The 18,074-nt window shown below is 48.2% G+C and overlaps 1 protein-coding gene across 3 annotated transcripts in view; it reads right to left on the minus strand.

Annotated features, from left to right (window-relative positions):
• The window catches only part of tspan9a (tetraspanin 9a), a 424,140-nt gene that overhangs the window by 17,621 nt on the left and 388,445 nt on the right, over nucleotides 1-18,074 (minus strand). For all 3 annotated transcript variants that reach the window (XM_086009714.1, XM_086009715.1, XM_086009713.1), the window contains 4 exons: nucleotides 11,994-12,068; nucleotides 2,867-2,968; nucleotides 2,178-2,309; nucleotides 2,001-2,084 (listed from right to left, as the gene is read on the minus strand). In XM_086009714.1, coding sequence (XP_085865840.1) covers nucleotides 2,001-2,084; nucleotides 2,178-2,309; nucleotides 2,867-2,968; nucleotides 11,994-12,068 — 393 coding nt within the window. The remainder of the gene's footprint in view (nucleotides 1-2,000; nucleotides 2,085-2,177; nucleotides 2,310-2,866; nucleotides 2,969-11,993; nucleotides 12,069-18,074) is intronic.

The following is an 18,074-nucleotide window of genomic DNA, read 5'->3' on the forward strand; positions in this document are numbered from 1 at the left end:
CAAAAGGGAATTAGATAAATAGTTGAAAAGGAGAAATTTTCAGGGCTATGGAGAAAGAGCAGGGGGGAGTGGGACTAAGTGGAGAGCTCTTTCAAAGAGCCGGCACAGGCACGATAGGCCGAATGGCCTCCTTCTGTGCTGTAGGATTCTATAATATGGATTTTCATAAGGCATTTGATATGATGCCACATAGGAGACTTGTTGGAAAAAGGCACAGGATATTAAAAGAGTGTGGCTGCATGGACAGCGAAAGCATGGGGGCAGAAATCAAAGCGTGGAACTAATGGACACGTTTCAGATTGGGGATGTGAGCAGTGCTGGGACCGCTTTTCTTTTCCATTCAGATAAATAATTAGCACTTTGACACTGAAGGTCGCTATTGGTACTGAAATAGAGGACAAGGAGACTGGAGGAGGATACAGTGTTGGAGTGGGAATGAGAGGTTCGAGAATGACGAAAAGCTTGAAAACGCAGGGCTTCTTCCATTGGCACAGAGACTGTGAAGGAATCTAATCGATGCTTTCAAAATTATGAAATATTTGAGGGTAAATAGTAAAAGATTATTCTCACTGGCTGGTGAACGAGTAACGTGGGACACAGACTGAGGATGCTCACTGGAGAATGGGGGGGGTGGGAGTTGGAATAATTGTGTGTTGCAGTGTTTGTGTGGGGGGGGGGGCGGTGTCTGGGGAGGGTGTCGGCTGGTGGGGGGGTGGGGGAGGGAGTTTGAGGGAGGGTAGATCAGGAATTATGCCCAGTCTGCCTCTCTTGGACCGCATGCACTCCACATCCACTGGCAGCTTCTCCAATGTTCCCTCGGGCACGCACCCCGAATATTACAATAACTCCAACAATCCCGATTTGGGCCGAGGTCAACCCTCTTCCCAGTCAGGGCCTGGGAGTCTAGACCGCCAGACGCCCAGCCGTAGACTGGAGTCTGGGAGTCTCGACCGCCAGGCGCCCAGCCACAGACTGGAGTCTGGGACTCTAGACACCCCACTCGCCTGGCTGTAGACTGGAGTCTGGGGGCTGGATTTTACCAGCTCTGAGGAGGCGGGTCTGGAGGTGGGACTGCTGAGAAAATCAAAAAAAATGGGAGCGGGTCCTGAACCCGCTCCCAACCCACCTCCAACCAATCTTCCCGGGAGTCGGGTCCCCAATTTGCGCAGGGACCCGACACGTAGCGGCGGGAAGAGCATTATAGCCACTTAACTGCCAGTTAACAGGTAGTTAACAGGCAGTTAAGAGGCTTTTTCCTATTTTGAGACTTCTGCTGCGGGCTTCCCGACATCGGGGAACCGCGCGAGGGAAAGTGAGGCGTGCTGTGGGTCTGTTGTAATGTTTGTGTATAGCTGACAGCTGCAGAAGTGGTGTGAAGGATGCAATGGGACACTGGTGAGTATCAGAGGTAAGGAAATGTTGGGAAAGTAATTTTTAATGTGTTTAGATTTTTTTGTGGGTGACAAGCTTTGAAGTGTTTGTGTGGCCTCACCTCATTGGGTGAAGTGACAGATCACTTCTGTACCCTCAACTGCAGCTGCCATCTGTTTTATCCCAAGAAGAGAGTCATTGGAGAGCCTGGGTGCAAGGGCTCACCTTTGTACAGTGATTGTCAGTGTTTGACAGCATCTCAATACTGTCAAATCATGTCAAAAATATATGGTTCATGTCCCTTTAAGAAAACCGGCAGATGAAGCGTCATCAACTGACGCCATCTGGTACCGGCTTTCCCTTAATTGGCCGGCAAGCCCGCAGGGCGGGGCTTAACAAGGCCAATCAAGGGGAAAATAGTGTCTGTGCATCAGGCATCGCTGGGGGCGGGACTAGAACCTGGAAGGCAGCAGTCCCGCCCCCAACTTGTCTCAGCAGGTAAAATCCAGCCCTGCGAGTCTAGACACCCTACTCGCCCAGCCACAGACTGGAGTCTAGACCGCCAGACGCCCGGCTGTAGTCTGGAGGATCGCGCAGATGCTGATTGCCATTTTAAAGCAGCTCTTTACCTGTATCACCACGATGGACATCGCAATGGAGCCGAGAACAACTGTTTGTTCCTCAACCAGCGCCTCGATCTTATTGTAGCAACCCTGAAACAGAGAGAGCAGCCGTGAGCTTCCCTGCCTCACACAACAACGGAAACACTTCACTCAGGGAGCAGGATCCTGTAAAATCGCACCTACCGACACAAACCACTTGCTGGGGCTGGTCTGCCCACAGTCTTTGCTGTACTCCTCGCAGCAGGAATCGGGGACAACGTTAGCGCCCAGCACTGGATCCCAGTCAGTGGAGTTATCCACCCCGCAACACTCGTACTGCGAGAGACAGACACACACATCACATCATTGTAATGGTCCTGAACAGGGGCGGGCAGAGAGGGGGGGGGGGGAGGGGGAGAGAGGGGAGGGAAGGGGAGAGAGAGAGAGAGAGAGAGAGAGAGAGAGAGAGAGAGAGAGAGAGAGAGAGGGGAGAGAGAGAATGGGGGGGGGGAGAGAGAGAATGGGGGGGGGAGAGAGAGAGAGGGGGGGGAAAGAGAGGAGGGAAGGGGAGAGAGAGAGAGAGAGAGAGAGAGGGAGAGGGGAGAGAGAGAGGGAGAGGGGAGAGAGAGAGGGGGGGGAAGAGAGGAGGGAAGGGGAGAGAGAGAGAGAGGGAGAGAGAGAGAGAGGGGGGGGGGGAGAGAGGGAGAGAGAGAGAGAGAGAGAGAGAGAGAGAGAGAGAGAGAGGGGAGAGAGAGAGAGGGGGGGGGGGAAAGAGAGGAGAGGACCGGCAAGAGATGGGAGGAATGGAGAATGAGAGTTGATTCACCGTGTGCAGTATGAAGTCATTAATGGACGAGATGTGGTGAACCTCTCCCCTACACACGGATACGTACTTCTGTCTGAATGATGTTCCACGCGTTGGTGAGTCCAACATTCCCCTCTGATCCGTAGAATTTCAGCCCTATCTTCAAATCCTCCCGTGCGTACTCTGCTACCTGTTAGAAAACAAGGAGAGCCTGTAGTTAAGACAGGGACGGACACAATAAACTAGGCACAATTCACACAGCAGCATCAACACATCCCCCTCCGCACACAGCCCCCCGCATTGCCCAGGCTATTATTAGGGCCAAGGTCTATGGGAGCAGTTCATTGACTGCAATACCAGCAAACTCCACAAACACAGAATTTCAAACAAAATAAAAGAACTCCACGTATAAAGTGTAAATTAAATAGACACCATTGTTGTAATATTGCTTCAAGAAATATAAAGGAAGATTTTCGTGGCCCCCAGGGAATGTGTTACACCCAGATTTCCTGGGGTGGGGGAGGTGGAGAGTGACCCTCACTGGGAGAGGGGATAGGGCTAGAACAGTACAGGCCCATTCTGTACCCACACTGGGCTAGAACAGTACAGGCCCATTCTGTACCCACACTGGGCTAGAACAGTACAGGCCCATTCTGTACCCACACTGGGCTAGAACAGTACAGGCCCATTCTGTACCCATACTGAGCTAGAACAGTACAGGCCCATTCTGTACCCACACTGGGCTAGAACAGTACAGGCCCATTTTGTACCCACACTGGGCTAGAACAGTACAGGCCCATTCTATACCCACACTGGGCTAGAACAGTACAGGCCCATTCTGTACCCACACTGGGCTAGAACAGTACAGGCCCATTCTGTACCCATACTGGGCTAGGACAGTACAGGCCCATTCTATACCCACACTGGGCTAGAACAGTACAGGCCCATTCTGTACCCACACTGGGCTAGAACAGTACAGGCCCATTCTATACCCACACTGGGCTAGAACAGTACAGGCCCATTCTGTGCCCACACTGGACTATAACACTATAGGGCCATTCTATACCTACACTGGACCTATAACACTATAGGGCCATTCTATACCTACACTCGGGCTATAACACTATAGGGTCATTCTATACCACACTGGGGCTATAACACTATAGGGTCATTCTATACCACACTGGGGCTATAACACTATAGGGCCATTCTATACCCACACTGGGCTATAACACTTTAGGGCCATTCTATACCCACACTGGGGCTATAACACTATAGGGTCATTCTATACCCACACTGGGCTATAACACTATAGGGCCATTCTATACCCACACTGGGGCCATAACACTATAGGGCCATTCTATACCCACACTGGGCTATAACACTATAGGGCCATTCTATACCTACACTGGGGCTATAACACTATAGGGCCATTCTGTGACCCACACACGCAATTAATGAGGCCCTTCATTGGAAGTGGAGACGAGGTCAATTGAATTTGCTCTAGTTTTTCAACATGCTATCAAAATGAAATCCTGCCATTAGTCTAGTTTATTTTTGCTTCCATTGCTAATTCAATTCCTGGTAACTCCACATGGTTTCGTTGTACTACATAACTGAATCATCCAGTAGTTTGAATCGACTGACTTGGAGTTAAGAGTAGACGGGACCGTGACATTGTTACGTTTTACACCAAAGGAAAAGGAGGACAAGCTGATTAAAGCGAGATGGGCCAAACGGCCTCCTTCTGTGCTGTACTATTCCATGAGATTGGAGAGACAGAAGAGTGACAGTGTGTTGTAATGAGGTGAGAGTGCGGTAATGAACTGAGCTTTTATCTTTTCAATTCTGCCGCAGTTGTGAGATATTTCCTGGTATCGAGTGCAATACATTTTGAGAACTATTTAAAATACAGCTATCGGTTAATTGAAAAGAACAAGTGTGGGGCCAAGATCAAGTGTTAATCGAATCCTCCTTTCCACCATGGCCAGCCCTTCCATCAATCCGATTGGTCTCGAGAGTCTTTAGACAGCAATAAGCTTTGGGTCTGGTTTCCTCAGTGATCAATTATTGATTGGTGGTGTCAAGATGTCACCTCGAAATGACCTTTCCCTCAACTGGCCGCTTTAATTTAGCCATTCCTCTGATTCTATGGTCCTAGTTCAGGATGGAGGGAGTGGCTACTTGCACGAGACGCTGTAGCCACACTGTGCAACACGGGAGAGGATGAGGTTAGCTGAGTGGTGGGACTCTGCCTAAAGTTCACTATCCGGCTATGTGTGAATGGGTCGACGGTGATTATAGCAGCACAGGTTCCGGGCACTCAAGCCCATTGAGTTTCGATAAAAGTGTCGCTATCCTGAGCGAAACCTGGATTGTTGTCTGTGACTCTTTCACCTCTCACTGCGGCTGCCTTGTGTTCTACACATTCCTTTACATGGCCTGTCCCCAGAGTGGGAGCACTCAACTCAAAATCTAATCTTGGCCAACTCCATATTCTGTGACTCTCTTCCACATTTGAACACTTCACTCTCTACCAACCTTGGCAGTTCACCGTACTTTCACCACCCCCTCCCAAGCACATTCCTTGTTAAACCTCCTCCTTCCATGTTACTCTCAGCAACTCCTCACTCCGAGTGACTTTAACCTCGACTCACTCTGCCTAGTCTCCTCCGATCTTCTCACCTCACCCATGTGATCTTTCACTCACATCCACTTCTCAAACTTAGTACTCGCACAAGGCCATAGCTCCTCCAACACACTCTCCCATCCACACGACCCACTGCCATCTTTAACCTCTCCACCCTCTCTCCCAAACACCCTCAAAAGAGCTTTCTCCAACTCCCTCTCCTCTAGCCTGCCATTTGCATTGATGTCGGTGCCTCCATGAACTTGGTCAATGCCTTATTTCCACACTTGATGTCTTTGTCCCCTTTCTACAGCCCCCCCGTCCATCTTGTACAGGCCACTCCTGCCCCAGAACTGGTCCTGTTGCCCCTGGAACCTGAACCCTTCCCTCCAATACCATCCCTCCACTCACACACATGTAACTCCCTTATCTTCCTGTCACGTGGCATCAGGAGTAATCCTGAGATTCCTGCCCTCAAAAACCTGCTCGTTAATCTCTCTGCTAATTCACATAACCCCCAACCCCACATAGCCTTAAGGCTTGCCCTTTCCCTAAACCTATAGGTTTCTCACCGAATAACATTTAAGATTCAGACTGTCAATGAAAACGCCCTTCTCCCTGAACAGCGCTGTTTAAAGATCCCGTCACACTCCACTCTTCTTGTGTTTACTGCATCGGGTTTAGAATTCCGTTGTTCTGAGCCCAGAATCCGCTCGTGTGTGCTCAGATATTCATTGCGTGCCGGTTAATTAGCTTGTCATTGGCTCCTGTAATAACAGCTCACTAACTAGCCAAGTGACCCCAATCAGAGGGTTAGAATCACCAGCTGGAAAGCTGATTCTGATAAGAATGTTCTCCACTAAGACAGTGCCGTTGATAGCAAGCCAACTGTTGGCGGCTGTCCCGTACACATATTTCAGTATTGTGCCTGGCTCAGGCACGATGGGCCGAATGGCCTCCTCCTGTGCGGTGTTATTCCTGCCCCCTGGAGGTGTCACTCTCAGCTGGCTGAGGCTGAAAGATGTTCATGCTGCGGTTTTATGGGCAGTTCAGATGCACGAACTGACCGGAAATTGGCCAAAATCTGATGTCTGAAACGCCGACTTGCTTGGATAGAAGAATGTGTTGGCGGGTCTGCGAGAGCAGGGAATTAGGGAATCGGGGTGGGGGGGGGGTGGGGGGAAGAGACGGGGGAGAGGGTGGTCAGAGAAAGAGGTTTCTAGGCTGTCAAAACGTGGGAAAGAAGTGCCAAGGCAAAGTGATTTTAGAAGCGAGTTGGTGGCAGGAATGTAGCTTCCTCCAATATGGGAGCAGAGGGTGAGAGATCTGCAACTTTCTGGGACAGGAGGCAGAGGGGTGAAGGCTGGGGAAGGTGTCCTGTACAGGGTGGGGCAATGCAATGAAGGGATTGAAGATGCGAACAAAGGACTTGAAGTCAATTCACTGGTTGAACAGGGAACTGGACAGGGATGGAGATAAGGTGGGTGTGGGACTCGAAGCGGAATCCTGGATTGGCTGTGAAGGTGGAAGCGATAAGGAGGAGCATTCCAGCATCACATCCTCATGAGGGTTCTGGTTGTGTAAGGCATAGATCCCACTGCCCCGCTCTCTCCCCATAGCCCTGTATCGTCCGCAGTTTCAAATATTTATCTATTGAAAAATGAGTCTGATGAGGGCTTGAAAGATACAGAGTGGGGTGCGGGAGGGGGGCCGAATGGGGTGTGGACTGGGGTGCGGGATGGGGGCCGGGTGGGGTGCAGGATGGGGACTGCGGGTTAGGGGCCGAGTGGGGTGTGCAGTGGGCTACGGGTTGGAAGGGATGCACGGAGAGTTGCCCCAACAGTGGCCTCAGCTTTGGAAACACAAGACCACGAGTTCCTGGAATCAGAGGAAGAGGCACTTTGTGGTGAATAGAACTATGGCCTCTAGGTTACTAGTCCAGTGCGAAAACCATAAGAACATAAGAATTACGAGCAGGAGTCGGCCATTCGGCCCCTCGAGCCTGCTCCGCCATTCAATAAGATCATAGCTGATCATCGACCTCAACTCCATTTGCCGCCTGATCCCCATATCGCTTGATTCCCCTAGAGTCCAAAAATCCATTGATCTCAGCCTTGAATATACTCAACGACTGAGCCTCCACAGTCTCTGGGGCAGAGAATTCCAAGGATTCACCGCCCTCTGAGTGAAGAAATTTCTCCTCATCTCAGTCCTAAATGGCCGACCCCTTATCCTGAGACTCTGACCCCTGGTTCTAGACTCTCCAGCCAGGGGGAAACAACCTCTCAGCATCGACCCTGTCAATCCCCCTCAGAATCTTGTATGTTTCAATGAGATCACCTCTCATTCTTCTAAACTCCAGAGAGTATCGGCCCAATCTACACAATCTCCCCTCATAGGACAACACTGGGCTACCAACCTCTACAAGAGCAGCCTCATGACCCATGTGGTTACATTTACAATATTCAATCAGCCTGTGTCCTCATCTCCCTCAGTCCCATCTCGCTCTGTGAGCGGAACAGCCAATTCACCAACTGGTTCATCTCCAGGTCGCTGTGGGGTATCTGACCTCCGACCCCCTACCCCTTGACCCTGACTGCATACATGCAGAAGTTTTATTCAAAGGATACGGAGAATGGGATGAAAGCGGACGGCTCCAGCACCGGGTCGATCGGCTTCTCTACACGTTTAATCTCCGCGATGTGCGGGAGCCGTGTTCTGCTGTTGCTCAAGGTTTCCTCTCCACTTTCAAACAAAGAAATCTTTTTAAATTGGATGCAGGGATTGATTCTAACGGGTAGGGTGATCCTGACCCCCAGTGAAACCCTTGAACTGAACTTCAGGCCAGTGTGAGAGAATGTGTTTTGAAAGGTTTGGCGGGAAGCAGAGTCCTCAGCAGTTAAGGGGTTTGTCAGCTTGTTCCAGCTGGTCTGTGTGATTACTGATGGCAGTGAGGGGAAGGTCAGCAGCTTGTGACAGGAGTGACTGATCCTTCTTTAGAGGCTGATTAGGCTCCACCATCTGCTCTCTCAGATGGAATCAGCGTGTGTAACCCGGATTACAAGGACAGACAGAAATAGCTTCAGCAGCAACTGAACTGGAGGTTCTCGCACAAATACATATTTTAAGGAAATAAATCTTGGTTGTAGTTATTTAAATGTTTACAAGTATTTAAGCCGATGTAGTTTCCCCTCGAGTTTTGACTGAATCCACTGACTGAGATGTTTCACTGCAGGCACATTATGTAAATATGTCGGTTTCTGTCCCGCCCAAAACAAGACCCATGTTCACTAATTCCACAGCCCAATACTCAGCCTTTAAGTGGCTTGTAAATATTATGGGGTTCCATCACAAACCATGGTAACGGTACAGACACACAGCCCCATCTGACAGGTCACTGATCACAATCTACATTAGCCAATGAAAAGGAACACAGACAAGACAACCCAGGTCAAGGGTCTGGCCACAGGAACATCTCCGCTTGTTAATTATTGCGGTGCTGCGTAGGGAGGAGGGCACAGAGCTGGGAATATCTGCTACATGGAGCGGCAATGGAAATTTGGTGAGAGTAGGAAAGAGGTGCCACAATGCTTTACACCAAGGAGCAACAGTAAATATATAAATAATCAGAGTAATTCATTAGATCTAAAGGGATTTCTTTAAGCAAAATGATGGGCCAGCTGATACCAGTTGCTTGCAATTCCTGTGCTATGTGGGAACTCCAGGATTCTTCATGTGTCCTGGATAACCAAGTGGGTACAATCCGGCAGGGTAGGAAGAGGCAGGAAGTACAGGAATTCTTCGGGAGTATGGCACTCTCAAACTGGTTTTCAGCGCTGAATACAGGCAAGGGTGGCGCCACCTCAGGGGAGTGCAGTCTAGAGCACATCCACGGCACCGTGGGGCAAATTACTGCACTGGGGGGGGGGGGCATAGCAAAGTGTAGAAATGCAGTGGTCCTCGGGGATTCGATAGTCGGGGGATAGATAGGCGTTTCTGCAGCCGCCAATGTGAATCCCGCCTGGTGTGTTGCCTCCCTGGTGCCAGCGTAAAGGACATCACTGAACGGGTGCAGAATATTTTGAGTGTGGAAGGGGAACAGCCAGAAGTCGTGGTTCACGTGGGAACCAATGACAGAGGAAAGGAAAGGGTTGAGGTCCTGCAGTCAGAGTTCCAGGAGCTCGGGAAGAAATTAAAGAGCAGGACCTCAAAGATAGTTATCTCTGGAATACACCCAGTGCCACACTGTAGTGAGTGTAGGAATAGTAGGGTAAAACAAGTTAGCACATAGCTGGAAAAATGGTGCGGGAGGGAGGGCTTCAGATTCCTGGGGTATTGGGACGAGCTCTGGGGCAGGAGGGACCTGTTCAAGGTGGACGGGCTGCACCGCAACAGAGCCGGGGCCAATGTCTTTGTGGGAAGGTTAACTAGTGCTGTCGGGGAGGGTTTAAACTCATTTGGCAGGGGGATGGGCACCAGGATGAAATATTAGAGAAGAGAAACAAGGTGCACAGAGGACTGGGAGAGACAGGTAGCACTAGAGTAAAGAACAGCTCTAAATAGGAGGTATCAGACAGGGGCAAAGGCGAGGCAGTCTAAGATGGGTGTGGCGCGCATGTGTGTAAATGCACGGAGCGCGGTAAATAAGGTTGGTGAGCTGCAGACACGTCTCCACATGGGACTATGATATTGTGGCAATAACAAGAGACCTGGCTCAAAGAAGGGGAGGATTGGGAACTTAGTATTCCTGGCTACAAAGTAGTCAGGAGAGATAGGAGGGAAAAAAAGGAGGTGGCAGTATTGATCAAAGAAACTATTATAGCACTGGAGAGGGCTGATGTATGTGAGGGGTCAAAGACAGAATCTATTTGGTTCGAATGAAGGAAGGATAGAGGAGCGATTATACTACCGAGTGTATACTATAGGCCACCGAATAATGGGAAGGTGATCAGCCTGTGCAGGATCTCCCATCTGCTGTACTCGCTGGAGTTTAGAAGAATGAGAGGGGATCTCATCGAAACTTATAAAATTCTAACAGGACTAGACAGACTAGATGCTGGAAGGATGTTCCCGATGGTCAGGGAGTCCAGAACCAGGGGTCACAGTCTAAGGATAAGGGATAAGCCATTTAGTACTGAGATGAGGAGGAATTTCTTCACCCAGAGAGTGGTGAACTTGTGGAATTCTCTACCACACAAGGCAGTTGAGGCCAATTCATTAAATATATTCAAGAAGGAGTTGGATATATTTCTTGAGGCTAAAGGGATCAAGGGATATGGGGAGAAGGCAGGGACAGGGTACTGAATTTGGATGATCAGCCATGATCGCATTGAATGGCGGAGCAGGCTCGAGGGGCCGAATGGCCTACTCCTGCTCCTATCTTCTATGTTTCTATGCTGCAAACATTGATTGGTGCACGTCCTGTTTTGGGATTTTTTTTGGACCATTTTTCCAGAGAAAGGATTTGGAGTTACTTCCAAATGTTGGGATTTTAAAGCAAAGTTTAGGGAAAGGCGCCTCGACAAAAGGTGATTAATAAGCTCACTGGAAGTGATTTTCTCCGAGGCAGTGGATAATAAGCAATTCGCTAGCTTTTGTCTCAGCATTCGGCATAAATCTGTGCAGCGCTTTGAGATGTTCTGAGAATGTGATCAGACATGTGCTACATCCTTGGGTTTTATGCTGGAGATTCTACTTAGATTCAGCATCACTTTGGACTCTTGTAAGCGGACCTTGCGATCCTTATGATCCGGAGTGTGCTTTTCTCTGCCCAATATCTAAGTAAACAATAGCGAGATCCCGTAGTTACATGAGGAATACTTGCCACCATATGCCAGTTTACCACTGGATGCCCCATAGCCTCCTTGTGTATCAGGCAGAAGCTCAGGTTATAAACGAACAGATAATTTGTTTAACATGCACCAGGTAGATGAATATTATTCATTGCAAAACTGAACGCTACAGTAATAACAAACTCTCCTATTTGCAATTCACATCAAAACAGCCCAAGGTGCTTCCCAGCATGGTGTCAACATAACTGGATCCCTGCAAGTGGCCAAGTTCTGCAAGAAGCTCATTGACTGCCTGCTGGCTCCAGACCGTGGCCCACCATCAGAGGAACGCTCACCCGCGATATACCATTCCCAATCCTCTCTCTCTCTGTACTGGAGCAAAGCCCAGTCACAAAACACTGAGTTTCCCCAAAATGATATTCGATGAGTCGCCATTCTTTGTTAGTTGGAATGTTTGGCATCCAGTTGAAATATCTGGGATAGTAAATTAATATCTTGACCAGTCAGCTATCAATCTACCGCTCGTTATAAACACCGCTGATTTTCTTGATTCTCCTTTCAATTGACTTCAATATGAAGGTGTGACGGGCAGGGCATTGACTCTTGTAGTTAGTATAACGGATATTACAGTTAGTATACCTGCTGTTTGGTTTTTCACTTGCTGTACCCTATAAAGCAGCGCCAGCTCCCAGTTCTGAAGTAAAGTTAAGCTGCCTTTTCCCGATAAACCTGCTGTGTATTTCCCGGTTTTATTCCGATGACTCCAGGAGCTGAACAACAAGGCAGAAACTTACCTCTGTCCTGTACACGAAGAACAGGATGACGAGAATCAGCTCCATAAAGAAAATGACGAGCAGGACAATGAAAAACTGAAAGAGAAAAGAGAAAGGAGACGGCCCGTTATTCAAGCAGCCGTGAGTTAGGAATTCTGTAAATCAAACACCCGGGGTCTTAAAAACCATTCGAGAACCGCTAATCACGTCCTGATATTCAGACAGGTGAAGAACAAACAACATCTGCACTTATATAGCGCCCCTCGGGCCATCTCGCAACACCTCACATCAATGACATATTTATGAGGTGCAGTCACCGTTGTTACGTGGGTGAAGAGGGCAACCTTTATGAAAAGCAGGAACCCACAAACAGCAAAGTGACGAATGACTAGTTATTCTGCTTTTGGTGGTACTGGTACTGGATGCACTGCAGAAACTCACACCAGCACCTCCCAACCCTGCGACCTCCACTACTGCAAAGGAGAAGAGAATCATAGAAAGTTACAGCACGGAAGGAGGCCATTTCGGCCCATCGTGTCCGCGCCGGCCAACAAAGAGCTATCCAGCCTAATCCCACTTCCCAGCTCTTGGTCCGTAGCCCTGCAGGTTACAGCATCCCAAGTGCACATCCAAGTACTTTTTAAATGTGGTTAGGGTTCCTGCCTCTACCACCCTTTCAGGCAGTGAGTTCCAGACCCCCACAACCCTCTGGGTGAAGAAATCTCCCCTCAAATCCCCTCTAAACCTTCCACCAATTACTTTAAATCTGTGCCCCCTGGTTTTTGACCCCTCTGCTAAGGGAAATAGGTCCTTTCTATCCACTTTATCTAGGCCCCTCATAATTTTATACACCTCTATAAGGTCTCCCCTCAGCCTCCTCTGTTCCAAGGAAAACAGACCCAGCCTATCCAGTCTTTCCTCATAGCTAAGATTCTCCACTCCCGGCAACATCCTTGTAAATCTCCTCTGTACCCTCTCTAGTGCAATCACATCTTTCCTGTAATGTGGTGACCAGAACTGCACGCAGTACTCTAGCTGAGGCCTAACTAGTGTTTTATACAGTTGAAGCATAACCCCCCTGCTCTTAACATAGAAGATAGGAGCAGGAGTAGGACATTCGGCCCCTCGAGCCTGCTCCGATGTATTCTATGCCACGGCTAATAAAGGCAAGTATCCCGTATGCCTTCTTGACCACCTTATCTACCTGGCCTGCTACCTTCAGGGGTCTGTGGACATGCACTCCAAGGCCCCTCTGTTCCTCTGCACTTCTCAGTGTCCTACCATTTAATGTGTATTCCCTTTCCTTGTTAGCCCTCCCCAAATGCAGTACCTCACACTTCTCCAGATTGAATTCCACTTGCCACTGTTCCACCCACCTGACCAATTTATTGATATCTTCCTGCAGCCGAGGCGGCGGCAGCGGTAAAAGCAGCGGCGAGGCTCAGGTAGGTTTACCAATCTCAGAGCTCCGAGCTCAGAGGGAGGGAGAGAAGTAAAAAGTAATCGAAGTGTGACATCACCAGGTTGGTGAGTATTTCTCCCTTTTTTAAACTTAAACTCTGTGGTCTATAGTTTCTAAGCTCTCTGTGGTGCAACGGGGACTGTTGGTAAACCAGGGCCCTTAAGTATATCATTTAACTGTAGTGTAATTGGTGGGATTGATTTGATTTAATTTAATTTGAATTAATTAAAGGGTAAGTCATGGCAGGAGAGCTCGGCCCCATGGTATGCTCCTCCTGCGCTATGTGGGAATTCAGGGACACTTCCTGTGTCCCTGACAACTATGTGTGCAAGACGTGTGTCCAGCTGCAGCTACTGGCAGACTGCATTGCGGTGCTGGAGCTGCGATTGGATACATACTGGACCATCCGCGATGCTGAGGACGTTGTGGATATCACGTCTAATCAGTTGGTCACACCGCAGGTAAAGGCTGCACAGGCAGAAAGGGAATGGGTGACCAACAGGCAGAGTAGTAGGCGCAGGCAGGTAGTGCAGGGGTCCCCTGTGGACATCCCCCTCTCAAACAGATATACCACTTTGAATACTGTTGAGGGGGATGGCTTATCAGGGGAAAGCAGCAGCAGCCAACTTCCTGGCACCAGGGTGGTTCTGCTGCACAGGACGGGAGGAAAAAGAGGGGTAGAGCTATAGTGATAGGGGATTCTATTGTAAAGGGAATAGATAGGCGTTTCTGCGGCCACAAACGAGACTCCAGGATGGTGTGTTGCCTCCCTGGTGCAAGGGTCAAGGATGTCTCAGAGCGGCTGCAGAACATTTTGGAAGGGGAGGGTGAACAGCCAGTTGTCGTGGTGCATATAGGTGCCAACGATATAAGTAAAAAACGGGATGAGGTCCTAAAAGCTGAATATAGGGAGTTAGGAGGTAAATTAAAAAATAGGACCTCAAAAGGTAGTAATCTCAGGATTGCTACCAGTGCCACGTGCTAGTCAGAGTAGAAATAGAAGGATATTTCAGATGAATACGTGGCTAGAGGAATGGTGCAAGGGGGAGGGATTCAAATTCCTGGGACATTAGAACTGGTTCTGGGGGAGGTGGGACCAGTTCAAACTGGACGGTTTACACCTGGGCAGGGCCGGGACCGATGTCCTAGGGGGAGTGTTTGCTAGTGCTCTGGGGGAGGGTTTAAACTAAAATGGCAGGGGGTTGGGAACCTGAGCAGGGAGACAGAGGAAAGGGAAACAAGGATAAAAGCAAAAGATAGGAAGGAGAAAAACAAAAGTGGCAGTCAGAGAAATCAACGGCTTAAATCAAACATGGCCACAGTAAATAATAATTCTAAAAGGTCTAAGAGCGTTAAAAAACCAACCCTGAAGGCTTTGTGTCTTAATGCGAGGAGCATTCGTAATAAGGTGGATGAATTAGCTGCGCAAATAGAGGTAACAAATATGATTTGATTGGGATTACAGAAACATGGCTCCAGGGTGGCCAAGACTGGGAACTCAACATCCAGGGGTAGTCAATATTCAGGAAAGATAGGCAAAAAGGAAGAGGAATTGGGTTGCATTGCTGGTTAAAGAAGGGATTAACACAATTGTAAGGAAGGATATTAGCTCTGATGATGTGGAATCTGTATGGGTAGAACGGAGAAATACCAAGGGGCAGAAAACGTTAGTGGGAGTGGTATATAGACCTCCAAACAGTAATGCGGAGGTTGGGGATGGCATTAAAAGGGAAATTAGAGAAGCGTGCAATAACGGCACAGCAGTTATCATGGGTGACTTTAATCTACATATAGATTGGGCTAACCAAATTAGTAACAATACTGTGGAGGAGGAATTCCTGGAGTGTTTACGGGATGGTTTCTTGGACCAATATGTTGATACATACTTTGGTTCTGTCTTCACAAAGGAGGACACAAATAACCTCCCAGAGATGTCGAGGAACATAGGGTCTGATGAAAGGGAGGAACTGAAAGAAATCAGTATTTGTAGGGAAATGGGGTTAGGGAAATTGATGGGATTGAAGGCTGATAAATCCCCAGGACCTGATAATCTACATCCTAGGGTACTTAAGGAAGTGGCCCTAGAAATATTGGATGCATTGCTGATCATCTTCCAACATTCGATGGAATCTGGAACAGTACCCATGGATTGGAGGGTAGCTAATGTTACCCCACTATTCAAAAAAGGTGGTAGAGAGAAAACGGGGAATTACAGGCCGGTAAGCCTGACATCGGTAGTGGGGAAAATGCTAGAGTCCATTATAAAAGATGTAATAGCAGAGCACTTGGAAAACAGTGAAAGGATCGGACAAAGTCAACATGGATTTACAAAAGGTTAATCATGCTTGACTAATCTACTGGAATTTTTGAGGATGTAACTGGTAGAATAGATAAGGGAGAACCAGTGGATGTAGTGTATTTGGACTTACAGAAGGCTTTCGATAAGGTCCCGCATAAGAGATTAGCGTGCAAAGTTAAAGCACATGGGATTGGGGGTAAGGTACTGTCTTGGATAGAGAACTGGTTGGCATACAGGAAACAAAGAGTTGGAATAAACGGGTCTTTTTCTGAGTGGCAGGCAGCGACTAGTGGGGTATCGCAGGGATCGGTGCTAGGACCCCAGCTATTCACAATATATATAAATGATCTAAACGAGGGAACTAGATGTAATATCTCCAAGTTTGCAGACGACACAAAGCTGGGTGGGCGTGTGTGCTGTGAGGAGGATGCAGAGAAACTCCAGTATGATTTGGACAGGTTGGGTGATTATACTGCATTTGCCATGCATCTGCCCAATGTGGATAAATGCGAGGTTATTCACTTCGGTGGCAAAAACAGGAAGACAGATTATTTGAATGGCAATAGATTGGGAAAAGGGGAAGTGCAACGAGACCTGGGTGTCCTTGTGGACCAGTCGCTGAAGGTAAGCATGCAGGTGCAGCAGTCAGTTAAGAAGGCAAATGGTATGTTGGCCTTCATAGCGAGAGGATTCGAGTACAGGAGCAAGGATGTCTTGCTGCAGTTGTACAGGGCCTTGGTGAGACCACACCTTGAGTATTGTGTGCAGTTTTGGTCGCCTTATCTGAGGAAGGATGTTCTTGCCATGGAGAGAGTGCAGCGAAGTTTCACCAGACTAATACCTGGGATGGCAGGAATGACGTATGAGGAGAGATTGGGTTGATTAGGCTTATATTTGCTAGAGTTTAGAAGAATGAGAGGGGATCTCATTGAAACTTATAAAATTCTAACAGGACTAGATGCAGGAAAGATGTTCCCGATGGCGGGGGAGTCCAGAACCAGGTGTCACAGTCTAAGGATAAGGGGTAAGCCATTTAGGACAGAGATGAGGAGGAATTTCTTCACCCAGAGAGTGGTGAACCTGTGGAATTCTCTACCACAGAAGGCAGTTGAGGCCAATTCATTAAATATATTCAAGAAGGAGTTGGATATATTTCTTGAGGCTAAAGGGATCAAGGGATATGGGGAGAAGGCAGGGACCGGGTACTGAATTTGGGTGATCAGCCATGATCTCATTAAATGGCGGAACAGGCTAGAGGGGCCGAATGGCCTACTCCTGCTCCTATCTTCTATGTTTCGATGCAAGTCTTTACTGAGCACTGCTTAGACACTGTTTAAAAATTAGCACATAACTAAAAAGAAAATTTCCTTCTGTACAACAGTTCTACATCGGATCGACGACACAGAAACCGGCCATTCGGCCCAACCAGTCCATGCCGGTGTTTATGCTTCACTCGAGCCTCCTCCTGTCTTTCCTCATCTAAATCTATCAGCATAACCCTCTATTCCCTTCTCCCTCATAGGCTTGTCCAGCCTCCCCTTAAATGCATCTCTACTATTCGCTTCAACCACTCCCTGTGGTAGCGAGTTCCACATTCTCACCACTCTCTGGGTAAAGAAGCTTCTTCTGCATTCCCGATTGGATTTCTTGGTGACTATCTTATATTGATGGCCTCTAGTGATGCTCTTCCCCACAAGTGGAAACATTCTCTCTGTATCCACTCTCTCAAAATTTTTCATAATTTTAAAGACCTCTATTAGGTCACCCCTCAGCCTTCTTTTTTCAAGAGAAAAGAGACCCAGCCTGTTCATCCTTTCCTGATATGTATACCCTCGCATTTCTGGTATCATCTTTGTAAATCTTCTCTGCACCCTCGCCAGTGTCTCTATATCCTTTTTATAATATGACAACCAGAACTGTACGCAGTACTCCAAGTGTGGTCTAACCAAGGTTCGATACTGGTTTAGCATAACTTCCCTACTTGTCAATTCTATCCCTCTAGAAATAAACCCTAGTGCTTGGTTTGCTTTTTTTATGGCCTTGCTAACCTGTGTCGCAACTTTTAGTGATTTGTGTATTTGTACTCGGAGATCCCTTTGTTCCTCCACCCCACCTAGACTCGCACCCTCCAAGTAATAAGTCACCTCCCTATTCTTCCTACCAAAATGTAATACCTCACATTTATCTGTGTATCATCCGCAAATTTAGAAAATGTGTTTTGATTCCTAAGTCTAAATCGTTAATGTAGATTGTAAACAGCAGTGGTCCCAGCACTGATCCTTGTGGAACACCACTACCCACCTTCTGCCACTGTGAATAACTACCCTTTACCCCTACTCTC

This window comes from Somniosus microcephalus, chromosome 16, assembly GCF_052327205.1.
Source record: "Somniosus microcephalus isolate GS21.2 chromosome 16, FLI_Smic_1.0, whole genome shotgun sequence".
In the NCBI taxonomy this organism is placed as follows: Eukaryota; Metazoa; Chordata; class Chondrichthyes; order Squaliformes; family Somniosidae; genus Somniosus; species Somniosus microcephalus.